This window comes from Lissotriton vulgaris, chromosome 6 (assembly GCF_964263255.1).
Source record: "Lissotriton vulgaris chromosome 6, aLisVul1.2, whole genome shotgun sequence".
Classification (NCBI taxonomy): Eukaryota; Metazoa; Chordata; class Amphibia; order Caudata; family Salamandridae; genus Lissotriton; species Lissotriton vulgaris.
The window spans coordinates 369,074,834-369,093,264 of record NC_141694.1 but is presented as its reverse complement, the minus strand read 5'-3'; the positions used below and the strand labels follow the sequence as shown (position 1 = coordinate 369,093,264).

Genomic DNA, 18,431 nt, shown 5'->3' with positions numbered 1-18,431 from the left:
AAGCATCAACCCATCACCGCTTCCTACAGAGAAGCCATGATCCCCGCTTGACGCAATAAGCGCAGCTTACAACGAATGCCCCAACCTTGCTGTAGTGCCTACACGGACCGCCCCGCCGGAGCCGCAGCAACTGGACCCCATTCGAGTAATTACTCGGTCCGCTGACAGTGATCTCCACAGACGACGGCTGCCAAAACCAAAACGTCCCGTTCTTATTACGAAGGGACTATCTAGGCCATTGATTTAAACCTACAGCAGGCTCCAGGCTACTTGTTAACTATACTGGCAGTCGGGACACCAACCCGCGCCTAGAGGTTCACCCTACCACCGCGTAGCGTGTGAACTCCTCCAAACTTTCGCATTAGACAAACATGAATTACAATGTTTGCACACAGGCAAGTTTATTTTTACTGTCCTGAGGTTGATCCCATGATTTTCTCCTAAGGGATCAAAACGTCGTCAACACCATATGTACCATAGGTTTCTAAATGTTCTGGATCACAATTTGCAATGGTACTCTCCTGTAAATTAAGTCTGAAAAACAATATTGAACACAGACTTTGTGTGCTTGCCTGAAACCACCCCACCCCTCAATGTAAGTTGCCCATGTATGTTCTTGAGTTGGATACAGGTTGCGCCTCACTTGTATATGTTTTTGATTTTTTTCGTTAAATACCTATTGATGAATAAATGATGTCCGGCTGGACAAAGAACATATTGTCTATCACGCATAAGTTGACCGGTCGCTTCTTTACTCTTTCCTGTCTAGGGACCATTGTCTGTAGTAGTAGTGCCTACAAAGAACAGCCACTAAGTGAGTCTTGAGCACTGCTGCAACGAAGTCCGTGGCACACCGCTGTGACTGACACAGCTCCTGCATGATGCTGTGGAATCAGCGAATCGCGGCTTGACCTTTGACGTTTCATCGATGCAGCGTCACCATCAGAGTCAACACCTCGCCAAAGGCGACGCATCAACTCCTGTGCGTAATCTGTCGTCCTTGGTGACAAGTTTGTCATCGACACCGCTCAGAACTAAGGAATTGAGGTATCACAGCTTCAATCAATTAATCACCTTGCATGCACTTCAAATCGCCCCCAGGAGTTAGTGGCTCAACAACTCTGCACCGCCTCCAGTAACCGATGCATCAATTACTACAAGCCATGCATTACCCCCTTTGCGCAACGCAGCATTGCCGAGTGCCAACATGTGAATGACCTGCATAGCAGTAGGGAACCAACACATTTCCTGCTTTAACAAAGCCTCACCTCCCCTGCACCACACATTGTCTTTGATATTTCACTCATTCAAGATACTGTACTGGAGTCTGCGTGACTCCTGTATCCGGCCTGCACTCCATCACGGTAGAACTGAACTTGTGGATTTGGCCCTGTCAAGTGAGAACAGAAAGTCCCAGTTAGAGCTATTGTTTTCTAAGCGCCACAACTTTATTTAATCTTTGAAAAATTCATATCTTGACTTGTATAGGTTAGATTTTTGTAGCTTTGGTCTTGTTTTATCAAATAAATATTGGCTATTTTTCTAAACTGGTGTAGAGTGCTTTTGTGATGTTTTCACTGAGTTACTGTTTGTGTGTGTGTGTAAGGGCAAAAATACTTTGCACAATGCCTCTGTAGTTTAGTCTGAATGCTCTGAGCCAAGCTACCCGTGGTTGAGCACAGTTAAACTTAAGTGTCCACTATACTTACCCTGACTTGAGTGACGGACACTACTTGGACAGGGTGTATACCACTGCCAACTTGATGCCCCCACTTAGTATGCCATATGCAAGCTCCCACATTTTATATAAACTTTTTCACCCCAGGTTCCTCAAAAGGAAAGGCTGAAAACTCTTAATGCAGCTTGCAAATCATGGTACCAGATAAGATGAATACTAAGGATAGTGTGCTATAGAAAGTTTGCTCCTATTTGGAATTCGGAATTCACCCAGAACGCCAGATTACTTGTAAGACAGTCTGGCAAGACCAAGTACGGTAGCTTGATATCCGGAAGATATCACCCAAATGACAAACAATAGGTTTTCTAGATTTAAATACTATCAGATGACCAGCTGGATACATAGGCTGTCTAAAAATGGGGAAGGTAACCCAGAATGTGAAAAGAAAATGCAAACAAACAACCCCCCCCCCCCCCCCCCAACAAAAGGTGACAAAATAGTACTGGACGTTAGTGCAGGGGGTCCGATATAGCCTTCATCTTACCAATGGAGGGAGTGCTGGAAAAGGGACCTGCCAACACTAGAAATGACACCTTTAAGGTACATATCCATGACTACTCTTTGAAGTACAATAACATTTGCAACCCTTAAGAAAGGCCATCTATTCACCTTACACAGAGTATACTGGACTCTGAAAAAGCTGTCTAACCTTAGGGATCGAGAAAAGAAAGCATGCCTTAAGTGTGTTATGGGGGTGGCCAATGATGTTCATTTGCTTTGGCAGTTCCAGTTATCCAACTCTTTTGTCAGGAAGTAGGTAAGGCTCTGTCAGTTATAATGGACAGAAAAATCAAGGTAAGCCTATCATTGGAGATGTTAGGAATCTTAGAGTGTGGCAGGTCCACTGTATGGTTGCACAAGAAAAAGATCACTTGTATTCACCTTAGTTCAACTTGCAAGGTAGAAGGTCTGCATGAAATAGGCATCTCGTTTATCATCAAGGTTTGGCGAATGGGCAATTCCCGCAAAAAGATTTAACAATTTTGACTGAAAATGCATTCCCATTAAAAGGGCAAAAATGTGAGGACCAATGGAGGATGGTTGGGAAGGACATACAAAGTATAAAAATCTACAATGGAGAGCCCCCGTGTCTAATGATTACAACTGATGAACAAACAAGTGAGGATTACCGGGGCAACTCAAAAATCCTGTCAAATGTTGGGCGGAGGTTTCGACAAGGAGGGGGACGTATAGGTTGAGACAAGGACACCAGTTTCAGCACCTCACCTGAGTTCTTGCTTCCAGTCACAAAAGAGGACACACAAACAAATAAAAACAGCATGCAGATACCAATAATTCCTGGGCAAGGTGTTGGATTCCTGACAAAGGCAGACAGACATAATAGAGAACAGGAGAAGAGTGTTGTGAATGAGTGTTGTATACTACACTTCTAATGTACATAATTACAGAAAATATAACAAAACAACCAACACATACTTCAATGTAGCCCTTGTTTTACAGGTTTAGGCATTGCTTTAGCCCGCGAAATGCCACTTTTTCTGAATCCAACTAAATTTATAAACGTTAGAAAAATATAGATTAAACCAGACTTCTCCAAGAAGTAGTTCATGAGCTACAAGTAGATCTCCTATGTGTTGCTCAGCCTACTAAATAGTAGCTTTTGCTTGGTTGAATAAATATGTGTACTAAAACTCTAAGTGTGTATTTCAGATGAATATGTATTCAGTGACAGAATTCATGAACTGATGTTTTGAGGAAAGATGGATTTCCAAAATATATTTAAAGCTATTATTGGAGTGGTAGATCATGCAGCTTTGGAAATACTTTTTATTAATATGATTACATTAGGTCAGGGGCATTGCAGCTATGGCTTTCATGTATTACTCATGCAGAGGCATTTGAAATTGCTGGTAATCGTTGCATGAGTTGGCCACAACTATAATCTTGTCTGACATGGTCACTATTGCAACACAAATCATAGTGATCGCGATGCATTTCTTTGATCATAAGTGGCATTTCTTACAGAAAAAGTTGGAGACCCCTGGCTTAAGTGATCCACAAAGATTTGACCATGTACGCTGAACACACGTGAATTTTACTAAGTGGGCTAATGGAATTTCTAGCACTGACCAGAACAGTCTTGGGGGCACACTTTTGGTTCATATGTGTAGTCTACATGCAGACGACGATCCTTTGATTGATTAAGGGACTTAGGGCACACTCATGGAAAGTGGTTAAGCCTGCCTCAGCATTACTTTTGTAGGCCATGTGGACTTCTAGAAGGGTGATGCAGGCAAGCTGGCATAAACTCTGTAATCTGGAGATGAACATGTCACAGTCATAGACATGCCATTAGGAAAACTGACACTGGAACCAGGAGGACAGCTTTGCACTTTGGCACAATTTCGATAATGATAAAAACACATTCTTCTTAGGACGTTGGAGTACTGCCTAACACACACCAGCTGTAGCACTCAGATAGCAGTTGGTGTATAAATTATAGACGTCAAATCGTCTACAGTGAAAATTCAGCTTCCTTTGAAACAATATATGTGTGCACTATGGAAAATATGCAACAAATACAAATTCAAAGGAAGACAGAAAAATGTGATTAGGGACTAACAAGACTCGGGAAAAAAAGTCTGTTTAGCAAAAAGTAAAGGCGGCGTTCTAAATGCTTATTGTGTGGTAAAGAAATAGACATGCAATCAGCCCCAGTGTGCATGTGTCGGACATTTAATTATATGCCCGTAAGAAAATTCTGCCACACAGCAGGAGCATGTTAATAAATAATCTTTTACAAGAACTGCGTTCTTGTAGATTAATAAACGACTTAATCTGCTCCGTGGGAAACTACTTTCTTCATTTCGTTTATTAGGTAGAAGACATGTTTTCTCCACCTCTGGCATGCCTGTGTCAAAACCCTTTTATGAGTGCCATGGGGCACGTATGGGCTACTGGGCCAACCGTGGTGGTTAAAGCATTTTACTCCTGATGTCCTGGGGCCCAAATTATTATGGATCCTGCGTAACTGGGCCAAGTATTGCTTCTGTACTGGACCCTCTGTTGTAGCTGTGGATGAGAAGTCATAGGCTCCCTTGAAGTGGAAGCGTAGATTAAAGTAAGGAAACATGATTCATAACTCAAAGTGCACACAGTACAAACAATAAATCAAAGTCTAGTCCAACCATTCTTTTTATTTAAAACATTTGCATTTTAGTTTTAATTCTAAATATTCAAATGAATATTGACGTTCATGAACAATAACACAATCCCCTTGAGGTCAGATTCTACTATTTGTCAGGCAAATCCCTGCCTCATCCTCTTTCATATAACGTCGTCTGGTTATTACCCGTTCACTGGTGGTCGCATCCAGGGGATGCTGAATAGTAGGCTATACTCAAGAATTCCCTTTGGACTCTTTACAAATTAGTCTAAAGTGTCTATGGTGCTACAGCACCCTTAGCAGCAAGTACTCTGGGTCCCCACACTCCCAGTTCCAGTCTTATCTGCTCTGGCAGTATGGAAGCATTCAGCAGTGCAGCAAGTGCCCAAGCCAGAGGTACTCTATAGTCCTGATCCTCCTTGGCAAAGTTGAGCAGCTTGCTGTTAACACTGCAGCACCCAGAAAGCGCAAGCTCTCTCCTCCAAGCAATGCTGGTGGTTTGTTTCAGTGATCAGAGATTCTCCCCCTCGGCAAACACGAGGTAAATCAGTATATCAGTCTTACCCTCATGGAGGGATTTAGGGAGGGGTGATTCGATCCTCCGCTCTCGGCTTGAGCCCAGCAAGGGTACAGAATTTCCGGCAGTGCCTTGGTGGTCCTTTGGGAATCAGTCAGGGGCAGGTCTCAGTGTGCTGGCTTGAGTCACTGATCACAGCCACAATATTTCAATCCAGGCAACAACCTGAACTCTTCGGGTTTGTGGAGATACTCTCTCTTGGTGCACACTCTTCCAAAGTGATCGCTCTCACCATGACAAGCCTCCTGGTATACGGGGCTGTCAAAAATAGTGGGCTCAAGTTTCAAAGCTCTTGGCCTAATAAGTTGAAAAGTACCCCCCTCTTGCATATAGGTCACCGTAACGAGGAGGTGCGGGCCTGGATCTTTATGCACGGTGCTCCCTACACAGCTACGGTCACGGTGGTCTTCTCCTGGCATTCCAGAGTGACCGGACCATTCCTGCACATGGGCACCTGATCAGTGCGCAGCCATTTTCTGCACACCTTCCTCATTGAGCCTTCTCGGAAAAGCACCCAATGGACCACGCTACCTCCAACATTCTCCTCTTCCTCACAGGTCACACTGGTATTGGCAAGCAGGCAGGCACTGGTTCTCCAGGCTATGTGGTTTTGGCTTCCTAGGTGATATCCCCTTACCCAGCAGGTAGACTAGTAGGTCTTGGTCCTCAGTCCTGGTTACAGACAGTAGTCTTGCAGAGCTTCCCCTTCTTACACAGTCTGTCTGGCTGCTTGGCAGATGACAAATTTTGGAGTCTCAAGCTCTCCTTCTTATAGTTCATTTTCGACAAGAAAATGTGATTTAGGGTTTCAATCTTTAAAGTTGTATGTAGGGGTTCTGCGTCTTTTGAAGAGTACACTGTTTTTTTGTACTTTACCCTAGAAAGGATGGCTATCGCAGCAGGGTAGAGTATGGAGCCGATTGAGCCACAACACAATTCATGGGAATGACCAGAGTTCATACCTGGATGCCAACTACAGTGATATGTGCATGAAAAGTTTAATCCAGGGCTCCAAGCCCTACTCTTTGTGATTCTCTTATCAGCGCCAACTCCTTCCTGAGATGTGTCCAGGCCACCTCCTTATGATCTACCAATGAATTAAAGAGCAACAATTTCAAGTGTAATGGGGATGTTTATGCCGCCTTTGCACCAGCTCAAAAGAATGCAGCAATACACAAAGCTGTCTGTGGGGATTCCTCTACTACTCCTCATGTCTTCACCAGGTAGGCCTGGACTTCCAAAAATGAAATCCAGGGTCCACCATGTACTGTACTAATGCAGGCACACTTGCACTCAGTACACTTTCACAGTACACATACTCTCCAGTAGTTACCTGCATGCATTATGCTACTAAAGACACACATGCCCACAGCACACAAAGTCTGTGCACACTGTTCAGTACTGTACATTTGTATTGTACCAGGGTGTGCTATTTGCAAACCCACTCACACTTCCAGCGCACACACTCACCATGGGCTTGCTGCAAAGCACTTCACCCTTCATGTATTGTACATCTTGCATGTGCATATACACCGAGTACATACTTTTATTGTGCATGCACTCCGCATTACTCCAGCTCTCATGTGGTCTATTCCTCACTGGCATACATACACCCAGTACATGCACTAACCATACATATACTTCATAGCACTGCTCTATCCTTGTACTATACCCTTCCCAGGCACACATACTCCCAGGGCAGAGTCACTACTCCTGCACTATGTAGCACACCACATCCACCTGAAGTGGGCAAAGGGTGGGTTAAGCACAGATCAGCTAAAGTTTTTTAAAAAGGTGAGTGAACCTATAGGCCTCATTTAAGTTACAGGCTAAAAAGGACCTGTTCATTACTAAAGATCAGTACACGGTATGCTGCCACTACATAGCTTGTGCTGCTTAAATCTTATTGAAGGCAGAAGTCTTCCACCACTAAGAGGGTAGCATTTTGGGCACCCCTTCTGGTTCAACAAGACTGCAATCTGTGAGGAAGGATTATGTTATGGTGCACACGCATTAACTGTGTACACCCATTACAAAAAAGAAAAGAAATCAGCATGAGAGATCCAGACAACCATACAGTTGGGCACTCAGGGCAGGATTATGCATCTTCAACCATGCAGAGGACGTTATTGTTTAACACCCAGTATTGCATTTTCAATATTACAGGTTAATATTTGTAAACCTTCACGGTGGCAATTTCAGAATTAAGGTCAAGGTAAAAACAGGTACAAAAAAAGGTTTAAAAAAAACAGAAACCAATCAGCAACCTATCAGCAAATTAACCACTGCAGGTGCTCTTCTATATCTGCAGTGGTAGCATTAATTTTTCTCAAAAACGTATAATGCAGCAGTGGTCTAGCTGATTTGGGAACATTTTCTAACAGAACTGATGTACAGAATGTTTACACCGCCTGTAGATGTTGCTCCTCCCACCACCCTTATCGGGCCATGCCACAGAACTTCTTTTCTACCTTTTAGCCAGCTGCACAGCCACGCTGTTGTACAATATGGCTAAAAAGCAATGTCGAAAACAATAGTTCTTGCATATGCTTGTTTCTCCAAAATGCCAAATTTCAGCAGGGTACGTAAGGAATTGTACTTATTCAACTTCCCTCCACTTATGCGAGCCTTCTTTGGTGTAACACATTTAATCGGGCAATAAGTGTGGCATTCTCAAACATGTTCTGTGAGCAACCATATGTTCCTGTATCCCAGCCTGGTCGCATGCAAATGCAGTGCGATTTAAAATAGAGTAACGGTTCTGAATAATTGTGTTTTTTAATTGATTTAAGATCATCCCACCAGAAGCAACAAGAGACATTCGATTCCAGCGCTGCTTTGACTATTTCTATATACCGAGAGGGACGCATGGGGTCAGGTCGCGTTCTTTACGAGGGCTGACACATGACTTACAATTCCAACATGTGGTCAGAAATGAGATCACGGCACGTTTTTCCAATTATTTTTAGAATAGTACAGTACCACTCCGGAAGTGGTGACACGCAAGATCACAGTCCGATTTTACAGCTGCATCACAGAGGCAGGTACATTCAGGAACATGATTTATGCTTGTTAGCAAGCACAGCAAAAAAATATATATATATATACACACACACACATGTAAGCCAGGCGACGGTTAACAAGGAACATGGTATATTCACCCAGTGTAAGGAAATCACAGCCCGCAGAACAAAAAATGGTGTACTTTAAGGATGGTGCTGCATATGCTCCGAGGAAACACGCAGCCTGAATACACTCAACAAGTGATTATTTCAGGAACAGAGGACATCCTAACTATACAAGTCCATAGGAATGCGTTCTCGCCACTCATATTGTAGAAACTCGGGATTGATTACTGTGAGAACACAAATATCACATCATTTCACAAGGATTCCTTACAAGAATGACAGTGACATGAGGGTGTGAGTTTTCACTCAGAAAGACGGCAATGCTCCTTGTCACGCTGCGCACGTGTACAATATTGTGATTATCTGGAATTATCAACCATGACTAAATTGTACCAATTCGTAGTGAACACAGGCCTGCGCATTTTTAAGGAAAAGTAGAAAAGAGAGAGGATAACCAGGCAGGACAGATGCAGTAAATAAGCTCTAAGATGCTCCAAAAGATGGTGGTGTCTTATGCTTTATTGACACGCTAAGAACAAGCTGAAAAAAAGCTGAAAAAGTGAGGTGTACATACATGTCAAACAAGCATATGTATAATCCAATGTGATAGAACCATACAGAAAGTACACAAAAGGAACTAATCAGATCCAGAAAAGAATAATATACATTAAAGGGAAGATATAAGAAGAAGAAGAAATACTTAAATTCCAGGAACCTGGTACAGGCCTCTAATACCTTGACTATTTAAATCCACTTTGAAATAACAAAACACTAAACCATAATTCAAGCCTAATGTTTGTGAACATTTACAACAGTACAGAGTCAAAGCAAACAATGGTCTTTCAATCAATGGTACATATAAAAGGAAGGAACGCCATTTTGGAAATTAAGAGTTTTTCAGTAGAAGAAGCAGATAGGCCCACTTACTAGTTTAGGGTTAGAGTGGTCAATCGGTCAAAAAAGGGGACACCTCGGCCTTCGTGCAGGCACAGAATGGCCCATGACAACACATACAAACATAAAGGGCTTGCCATAGACTACATATGTTTCTCTTAATCTAGCTAGCTGGCTAGTTAACCATCGCGCACAACAGGGTAAATGAAAGAAAATAACTACCTCACAATCGCTTGCAAAATAAATGTTTGGGACAGCCCTCCTCTGGTTTCTAGTTAAGTGGGGAGAAAGGTTCAGTGATGTTTGCAACTGGCACGGTAGCACTGTTGTACATAATGTTCATAAACATTACATTTAAATAAAATGGCGGCTTGCCTTGCCCACATCTGTCTCGAGCCCAGCTTCTCCACTTAATTGCATGATAAAAGTATGATGCTACTCTCCTGCATAGAACTAAGAACTTCACAAACAAGAATAATAAAGCTTCTATCGCCCACGGCTTGTGCAGAGTGGACCTGGCGCATCAGAGCAGCATTTTGATGGGTCTTTAGGATTTATCTGGTCTTGAAAGTCTAAAGAGTCTGCTTTAACAGTTATATATTTTATAACCCGGTATTTGTGGTATTCCCCTGCACAGGCTCCTGAAAAAATGATTCACTCAAGGCAATCAAGCCTGCACTTTTCGTTAACAATGTTCTTAATTGCCATTCTAAATTTGTGATTGGTTTTGGTAAATACCACATAGCTAGATCACTCACCGTTCCAATTCATGGTGCCCCTTTTTTAAAAAATTCCAAAGTCTTGGGTTTGGTCAATCAATCCCGCATAGCAGCTGTCCACCAGATTCTGGCTGGATGCGACTAAACACCTAATTGCACAGGACATAACCTCCTTTCTTACAGTTATCAAGGGTCCAGATCAGCAGTCTTTAATTTTAGATCACTACACCAGCTGTAGTTAAAGCATTTTCTTCCAGATATTACATTGGATCAGATTTAAGATTTTGGCAACGTTAAACAATCCCCAGAGTCCCACTCCATGCAGAAAAATGTTAATGTGAACAGATTTGTAAAGCGCAACTGTTACCTTGAGGTGTCCTGGCGCTAGCTACAATCCTCCATAAACCACAGCAATTAAAACCGGATGAAGAAATTAGTCAAAAAGCCAGGTTTTTAACGCCTTCCTGAATTAGAGTAAATCCATGCTATTCCTCAGGGTGGAAAGGAATAAACCCCAGATAAGCTGAAAAGATTGTTGATGTCGCTTAATGTGGAGAATCAGCCAATCATTCCACAGTGTGGGTATAGGTCATTGTGGAGGGAAGCATGATGAAAGGTGGGCCTGGCAGAGAATGAGGTGTCGAGACTAAGGGATGTATATTACTAACACTCTTGCAATTACATCACAACTAAGATAAGGTAATAAGGCAGATACGGTAATTTTTTTATAGTATTATATATTTAGGTACTTGTATTGCATAAAACGCATTGTCATAAAAACATATACAGCATAGGAAATCGTGTGTTCTGGAACACATTCCACAGTTGTCTGAAAAATAAAGATTTTAGATGTATTGATGAAACGTTGCTATGAAACAATGAATACCCCTGTATTGGAAATTGCAAGCTAAATTTTGGCAGAAGCAAATGGTTGACTTTCCACAATTTACGCAGTATTATAATGCCTTTCTTATCTGTCAATCGACTTTTTGGTTTTCCAGTTTGATGGATGACAACACCCACTCTTAGTTTTACACGGAAATATATTTCTTCAAACCACTAACTATGATGTGAAATTTTATAAAATGTCACTTTGTCCGAGGCACGTGTTGGGAAATCTAATAGACTTGTAAAAAGAATACAATTGTCACTTTTGGTGCTAGCAGTGAGGGAACAAATTATGGCAGTATTCTGAATGTATCAGGCCTCTGATTATGTTCAAAACAAAGTCTTCGCAGATGAATACTCTTCGAAACAAATACCATTGACATGTGGGGTGCCATATAGATCTTCCCTAAGCCCCACTATGTTCAATGTTTACATGAGCTTGCTGGCTGAAACGGTATGCCCATTTGGTGTCACATATGCTGACACTCAGTTATCTCTATGAAGCAATCTAATCAACATGATCCCGATCTAGCCACCTGCCTTTAGAAAGTTTTTAACTGGATGAATACCTAATTCTTGAAACTCAATGGGTCAAAGACTGAACTCCTGCTTTCGGGGAAGTCCTCTCTTTTAAATACAGACCACCTCTGGCCTACCTGCCTAGGTCCCCCGTCCCAAAAAAACAAATCAAAAGTCTAGGAGTCTGGCTTTATTGTAACCTCGATTTTAAGGAACCATCATGCAAAGTGGCAGCTAGTTGTTATGGCCTTTTAAGAAGGATTAGAAGGATACTCCCCCCTGTTACCTTTTGCTTCTAAGCGGCTGCTAGTCCAGGCCCTTATTCTATCACAACTGGACTATGCCAATGCCATATATCTGGGAGCCCCTCCCAGTCCACCACCAAAAGACTTCAAACAGTACAGAACTGTGCAGCCCGTATGCTGCTGAATATTTCTAGACGCTCCTCCGCAAAACCTGCTCTTGCTACCCTGCATTGGCTCCCTGTCCAAGAAAGAATTCGATTTAAGGCTCTGTGTATCACCCTAAGTCATTCCTGGAAAGGGCTCACCTTTGATCCGTCCTTGGATTCAACCTTATGTACCCAAGAGAGACCTTTGATCTGAGAACAAAGGATTATTCTTAGTTCCTAAAATTAAACGTGCACGTAGCGGAGGTCGACTGTTCACATACAATGCATCCAGACTTTGGAACAGTCTCCCCCTCCACATACGCTCTGAAGCGGACTACCTCAAGTTAAGGAAACTACTGAAAGCATTTTTCTTCCCTTGATCTCCTCAATAGTTTATATGGCGTCTAAGCGCTGAGATGCCCCCGGGTAACCACACGCTTTATAAATGATCCTTCATTCATTCATTCATTAGGGCTCAAATTTTCTTAGGGCTTAAATTCAAGGAAGGTCAATTTTGCTACATGTCCGCTAATCTATATCCATGAACTGGAAGCAGGCAGGAAGCAGTAGTTCCAGGGTTGGAAGGCCCTGTAAATGTATGTACACCCACAAACTAACATGTTGAAGTGCATCAGCCAGCTCCTCTCCAATCTTTTACCATAATGATAATGTACTTCGGACAATGGCAGGAATAAACATTTTTTCTTGAGTAGAGTAGAGTAGAGAAAAAAATGTGTGTGTGTGTGTGTGTATTTGCTCATGAGAAATGGGAGTCACTAAAGTTTGCTACAAGTATGCTTTCAGGGTTCCTTCTGTACAGTGTTGTGAATTCCTGAAAGTTCTAAACCTGTACCAATGCAGGAACATATACATGCAGTGTACCTTTTTTTTTTTAACTTGGGCCCCTAATGTATTTTCATTTTGCCCACAATGCTGCCCCAAATAATTTTACACTGATTCTCTGTGGTTAACCTTATTTTTAATATAATATTAAATATAATAATAAGTGGCGTTTCCTATAAACTCCATTTAAAGTTGAATGCTTTAAAAAAACATATTTAGTTCAGGTGGCAACTTGTTGTATACTTTTTTCAACAATCACTGATCATGATTTTGCATTAGAATATATATTTATATATATATATATATTTAATGAGCTCTATGGGGGGGGATTACAACTGAACACAGATTGGTACATTTTGGAGATGTTTTTATACTGGGAGCACTGTCAGTAATGCAAGCTAAGGTCACCAAGCGCTTGCATTAATGATCATTATACAAGTTTTAATACTTATACATAGAGACACACAAAAAACCTTGCATTAGTGTAAGACAATCATCTTTCACAGATCCACACGGTGGTACTGTACGTTGTCAGACAAAATGTTCCTTTTGAAGTGGGTTGCACATACTTGTCCAGTGGGCAAAAAAAGTATGAATCCTAGTTGGCCTTCACCCTAAAATATATTTCCAGGAATTCATTGTTAGGAATTCCACACTCCTATACAATTCTTGAGCTCATAATGACAGGTAAGTGCCTGTTTATGCCTAACTCTACACTGATCCAAAAAGTGCTGTGAGTTTCAGGGGACCTTTCTTGGCTAGTTTTGGTGCAACACCCACATCAAGGCCTCAAACTCAAATACCATGGGTCACATAATTGACTAATCTAGCTTAGGTACAACCTGCCAGGTGGAAAATTCCTGAGGGTTTTCAGCTAAAACTGAAAGAATATTTCTGATATGCTATGAAGATCCCACAACAATCTCCTTACAAGTTTGTGCCTGCAAACTAATTTACGAAAACATAAGATATTGACTTTGAAGGGTGATATTTTTAAAGGCGCTTTTTTCCTGCTGGAGCTATAAAGGATGTTTGGATCAATGTGCACAGTTAGGTTATTCGGTGGGAACAGGTCAGTCATGTGTATGTGACTTTCACAAGCCATTGTGAAGTAAACTGCATGTGTTCCAATCTTTCTGCCATCAAACTGATAATGTGACAGCACCACAGGCACATTGCCACGTGTGGTCGTTGAATGCCTGATGGTTGGGCAATTCAAGGTCAGGATCTGAAAAGAAACACAACTGATTTGCTAATAAGAAGCCTTCGTACTCTTTGTCCTCATGCCCTAGTTGTCCGGGTAAAACATTTCTACGATGGGTGTTTCCTTATTGTATACTTGCCTGATACATACATATGCACAATACGCAAACAGACAACCTCACCACATTAGTGGGCCCATCATTGCTAGTCACACTGGGTATGGTGTCACTAGACTCCAATTAAATCTGTATTAAGACCCCAATGTAGAAACTCATTCTCCAATTTCTCAGGGAAAAGACAAAACATCTTGAACAATACTTTTTTGCTTTTTCTTAGAAGGGAAGCGCCTGATGTTCTTGGAAGGCCGCCACATCCCATTACTGCTTCACCAATGTTTCGTGGTCTTTAATATTAGCTGGCAGCTTTTCTGCTTCCTCCTAAACATGTGTGTGGTTTTTCTTAGACAAATATTAAGTAAGACTTGGTATTTAGGAGCGATGGAGGAGATATGGGTATTTGCAGCTATTGGTGCAAATTGGTCTGGATCTCGTTTTGCATCTGTTGTTTAGGATGGATTTCTGGTCAAGTGGGTGAATTTCTAAAAGGTGCATACGTCCGTATGGACATTTGAATATGGGCAATCTGTGGATAGGGGAAGCTATTTGAATATGTATCTGACAGGTTAATTTGAGAGTGGCAAAAAATACTGGTGGACTGTCAGGGTTCAAATGAATGTACGCAAAACTGCCGCACAAAACTGCTTTGTCTACTCATCTATGTATATTAAACTGACACTAAAGAAGACACTTGTTAGGGGCTTTAGCATGTACTGTCAATGAGAAAAAACAATGTGCATTAGGTAAAGACAGGCACCAAGAAACAAGTTAAAACAATACAATAAGATGCACACATGCCACATCAAAATGTTGCTATGATATTTTTCATCTTGGGGTACATGATGCATAAGCTGGGCTTTAGTGCACCCAATAAGTTATTAAGTACCATAAAGAGAGAGAGAAGGGATCTAAGATAGAACGTCATCAAAGGCTTCATTAAAATGGAAGGTTTAAAAAATGTTGCTAAAATGTATGTGTTCTTGCTGTTTTCTGCAATCCTGTGGTAGGCATGCCACAGAACAACTGTTGTACTAAAAATGTTTGGCCCCCAAAGCTGCAAAGTGCCCTGCCATAGTACTTGGATTAGGAGTGTGCATATCTTTTCATCCCTTTGTTGTCCAAAATATACTGGGGGGCGGGGGGTTGCAAAGATTGTGTATAAGGTAACAGCGAGCAAGGAAAGAGGACTTTCTCTCGGAGATAAATAAAAGGGCAAGTCTCATGAAAAGCTTCCTGTTTACGGTAAAGTTTGAAGTTCATCACAATTCCAATGTTCTTCACCTTGGAGGCCATATATAAATCCCCAAGAGGTACACACCATGTAAATAGTAATAACTGGTAAAGTTCTGAGTAGTTTGTATGCCGCTGGCAGCATTCTTGTATCCACCATAAAGGAGTCATGGATGGTCAGAGACTCAAACAGTTGCATAAGCACCAGTTGGCACATCAGCCTCAAATTCCAGACAACATGAACTAAATGTTAGGTTGCTCTGAGAACCAGAACATTTAACAGACCCTGATATCAAACAAAACAACCTAGGTCTGGACTATAGTCTCTATTAACATTAGGAAATTCCTTCCTGGATTGGAACTAGTAGCAAGCAGCATGAGTCAATCTGAGACCTTAGCTCTCAAATCTCCTAAAAAGGCATCAGTACTTACATGAGCATTGAAATGATTCTCTACAATTAACATATTTTGGGGCTGAGCAGCATGCAGGGGCATAAGAATTCACTTTCATCTTAGCTGACAGACAGCACCACCACAGTAGAAATATTTCCTACAAAGTTCAGAATGGACTCCAACCGTCATCAACAACTGATGTAATGCAAAAGCGCACAGCAGAATGCACCCAACATACGCATCCTCAAGGCAGCCATTGCCAGGCTCACACGTTCACCAGATGAACATCCAGGGTGAATTAAGAGATCACAATAAAGAGTACAAAGAAACAGCACAATGACATCAAGAACAATTTGCTGTGGTCCTGCAATGAGCGGTTTTCACTGCCAGCTGGCAGAAATAAAACCTGGGCAAAAGGGGGGGGGGGTGACTTCCAGCTTTCAGGACTCTCTCCAATAGGAGCAGGCATTTAAATACACAAGTAGGGCTTTCCTCAAATAGCTGCCAGACTCATTCCTCCAATTAATGTTACTTTTTATGTCAATCTTAAACACTGTAAACACATCTTTCTCTGTACTTAAACAGACATGCACGAAGCCCGGGGTCAAGCATCTGAAAGTAGTTGTGCAGACATCTGCACTCGACTGGCACAAAGCCAAGTCCTACTTCTGAACTGAAGGATTATTAAGGCAGCTTTGTGTTGTTGGATCTGTAATCTAACCGGCTGCGACAGGGGTCTACAGTGGAAGTCTGGACTGTCCCGATATAGCAAGATGTACATGGACTGTGAGCATCTATACCTGTCTGGTCAAATACAGACTCTCTTACATGTCCGTACCATTGCACCATGACTATGCGCATGTACACAACACTTTTTAGCCCAGGCAGAGTAACAAAACGGACAACTGTTGTGTACTACCAATTCTGCCACGGACTCAAAAACAGAACCCGAGCCCACGAGCGTCCGCCCAACTACATCCGAAACCCTATGGTCTAGAACAATAAAGAGTAGTTTCGGGGTAACAGGCTTTTTTAGGATTATTGAAGGTGTAAATCTCAATTATATGTTCCTCTGCCCACAGAGGCACGCCAATGAAACTCACAAGAAAACCTCACAGACTTCTAATGATTGCAACTTATTTACACTTGAGGGATGAAAATCAAATACATGCTGGAGCGTCAACAAAGCCGGTAAAAAGGGAAGAGGTTTGAAACTTTATTTCACTCTGCACTGCTTTGTTTCTAGACTGTCAAACGTAGGGCTCGGCGCCACATAACCAGCAAGGAAGGTTCGGGGTCGAAATGGCTTTTTTTCTAAAGGCACGTTAAGCACGTCATGCGTCTTGATTTGTTTTAATCAGTTAGACTTTTTTTTGACAAACAAAAAAAAGTATGTAAAACTTCCAACGAGACGACATGACACGAGAAATGCTTAAAAAAACAAGTAACGGATTTAATTTGACGATGTTAAAGCTTCTGCATTTACAGAACGTCGTTACTGGTTCGAGACCCATATGAGCAAATTCAAAAGAGTTAACTTAAAAGCAGTTCACTCGCTTCATTCACTCCCCTAACTTTTCGGCTGAACAAAACAAAGAACTGGAAACGGGCAAACCATATACATAGCACGGTAGATTCCTGATCTCCCCTGCCTGCCTCAAGCCTTTGTTCACTGAAAGCAGTGCCTGGAAATCTGAAAGAAACTTAAGTAGACAAAAACAGCAGTCAAACAAAAAAAAAGTGCAAAAAAGCATCTTGCCATCCAGGCTTATTATAGCAGGCTGTGGCTTCATTCAGGTTCTCGCTTATAAGCCTTACATTTGTGTGTGTTTGAATGGCAATGGTTTTCCTCATGCAGTGAGCGTGTAAGCCTTGGATGCGGCTAGCACACCGGCGTGGAGACGGAGTTTAGCCAGCCACGCAGCTCAATGGAGTGAAACGCAAAGAGCAGAAACTTACAGGATGGTTGTCTGAGGCGAGACGACAGGCAGGGTTTCCAGCATGAGATGCATGCAGCGCACCGTGGTGCGGAAGCACAGGCAGCGGCTGGGGCAGGAGGCTGCTTGCTGCAGGAGGGCGAGCAGCACCGCGGCAAAGAGTTGCCACAGGACAAACCGCCCTGCCATGGCGAGCGGAGCTGGGGGCGGGAGGGTCCGGAACCAGTGGCTGAAGTCTGCAGAGCGGTGGGACGGAGGCAGCAGCAGCAGCACCTCCGCTCGCGCCCCTCGCTGCTCCTCTGGTCGCTCCAACGGCAGAGGCTTTCCCAGCCTCGGGGCAGGGGCCGTGACGTGCAGGACTGCGGCGGGATGGGTGGAGCCGGGCCAGGCAGAGTGCAACGTTGGGAATCCAGGGTGGGTCGCGCGCTGGCCTGCAAGCTGCCATGCCGCTGGGGGTGGATGCTGGGGATTCCGCTGCCGTGGAGTTTCAAAGACATTTCCAACAATGGATCACCCCGTGCCTCTCTCTCCCCAACTGGCAAACACAATGGTACAAACACAGTATGAGGGAACACTTAGCTTTTCGGTTATTCATGTTTCCCACCTTCAAAATCTATTAGGGAGAGTGTTTTAATATTCAAACAAACCCAAGCCCCCTCCCCCCCACCCCATGCATACACGCCAAATCTATCATATCTCTTAACTATTTAACGTTGAGTAAATAATAT

General features: G+C 42.6%; 1 protein-coding gene across 2 annotated transcripts in view; it reads right to left on the bottom strand.

Moving 5' to 3' along the window:
- The window catches only part of PXDN (peroxidasin), a 582,246-nt gene extending 564,227 nt beyond the window's left edge, over nucleotides 1-18,019 (bottom strand). For both annotated transcript variants that reach the window (XM_086926391.1, XM_086926392.1), the window contains exon 1: nucleotides 17,726-18,019. In XM_086926391.1, the coding sequence (XP_086782517.1) occupies nucleotides 17,726-17,892 (167 nt within the window). In that variant the 5' untranslated portion in view covers nucleotides 17,893-18,019. The remainder of the gene's footprint in view (nucleotides 1-17,725) is intronic.
- Between the last annotated feature and the right edge of the window lie 412 nt (nucleotides 18,020-18,431).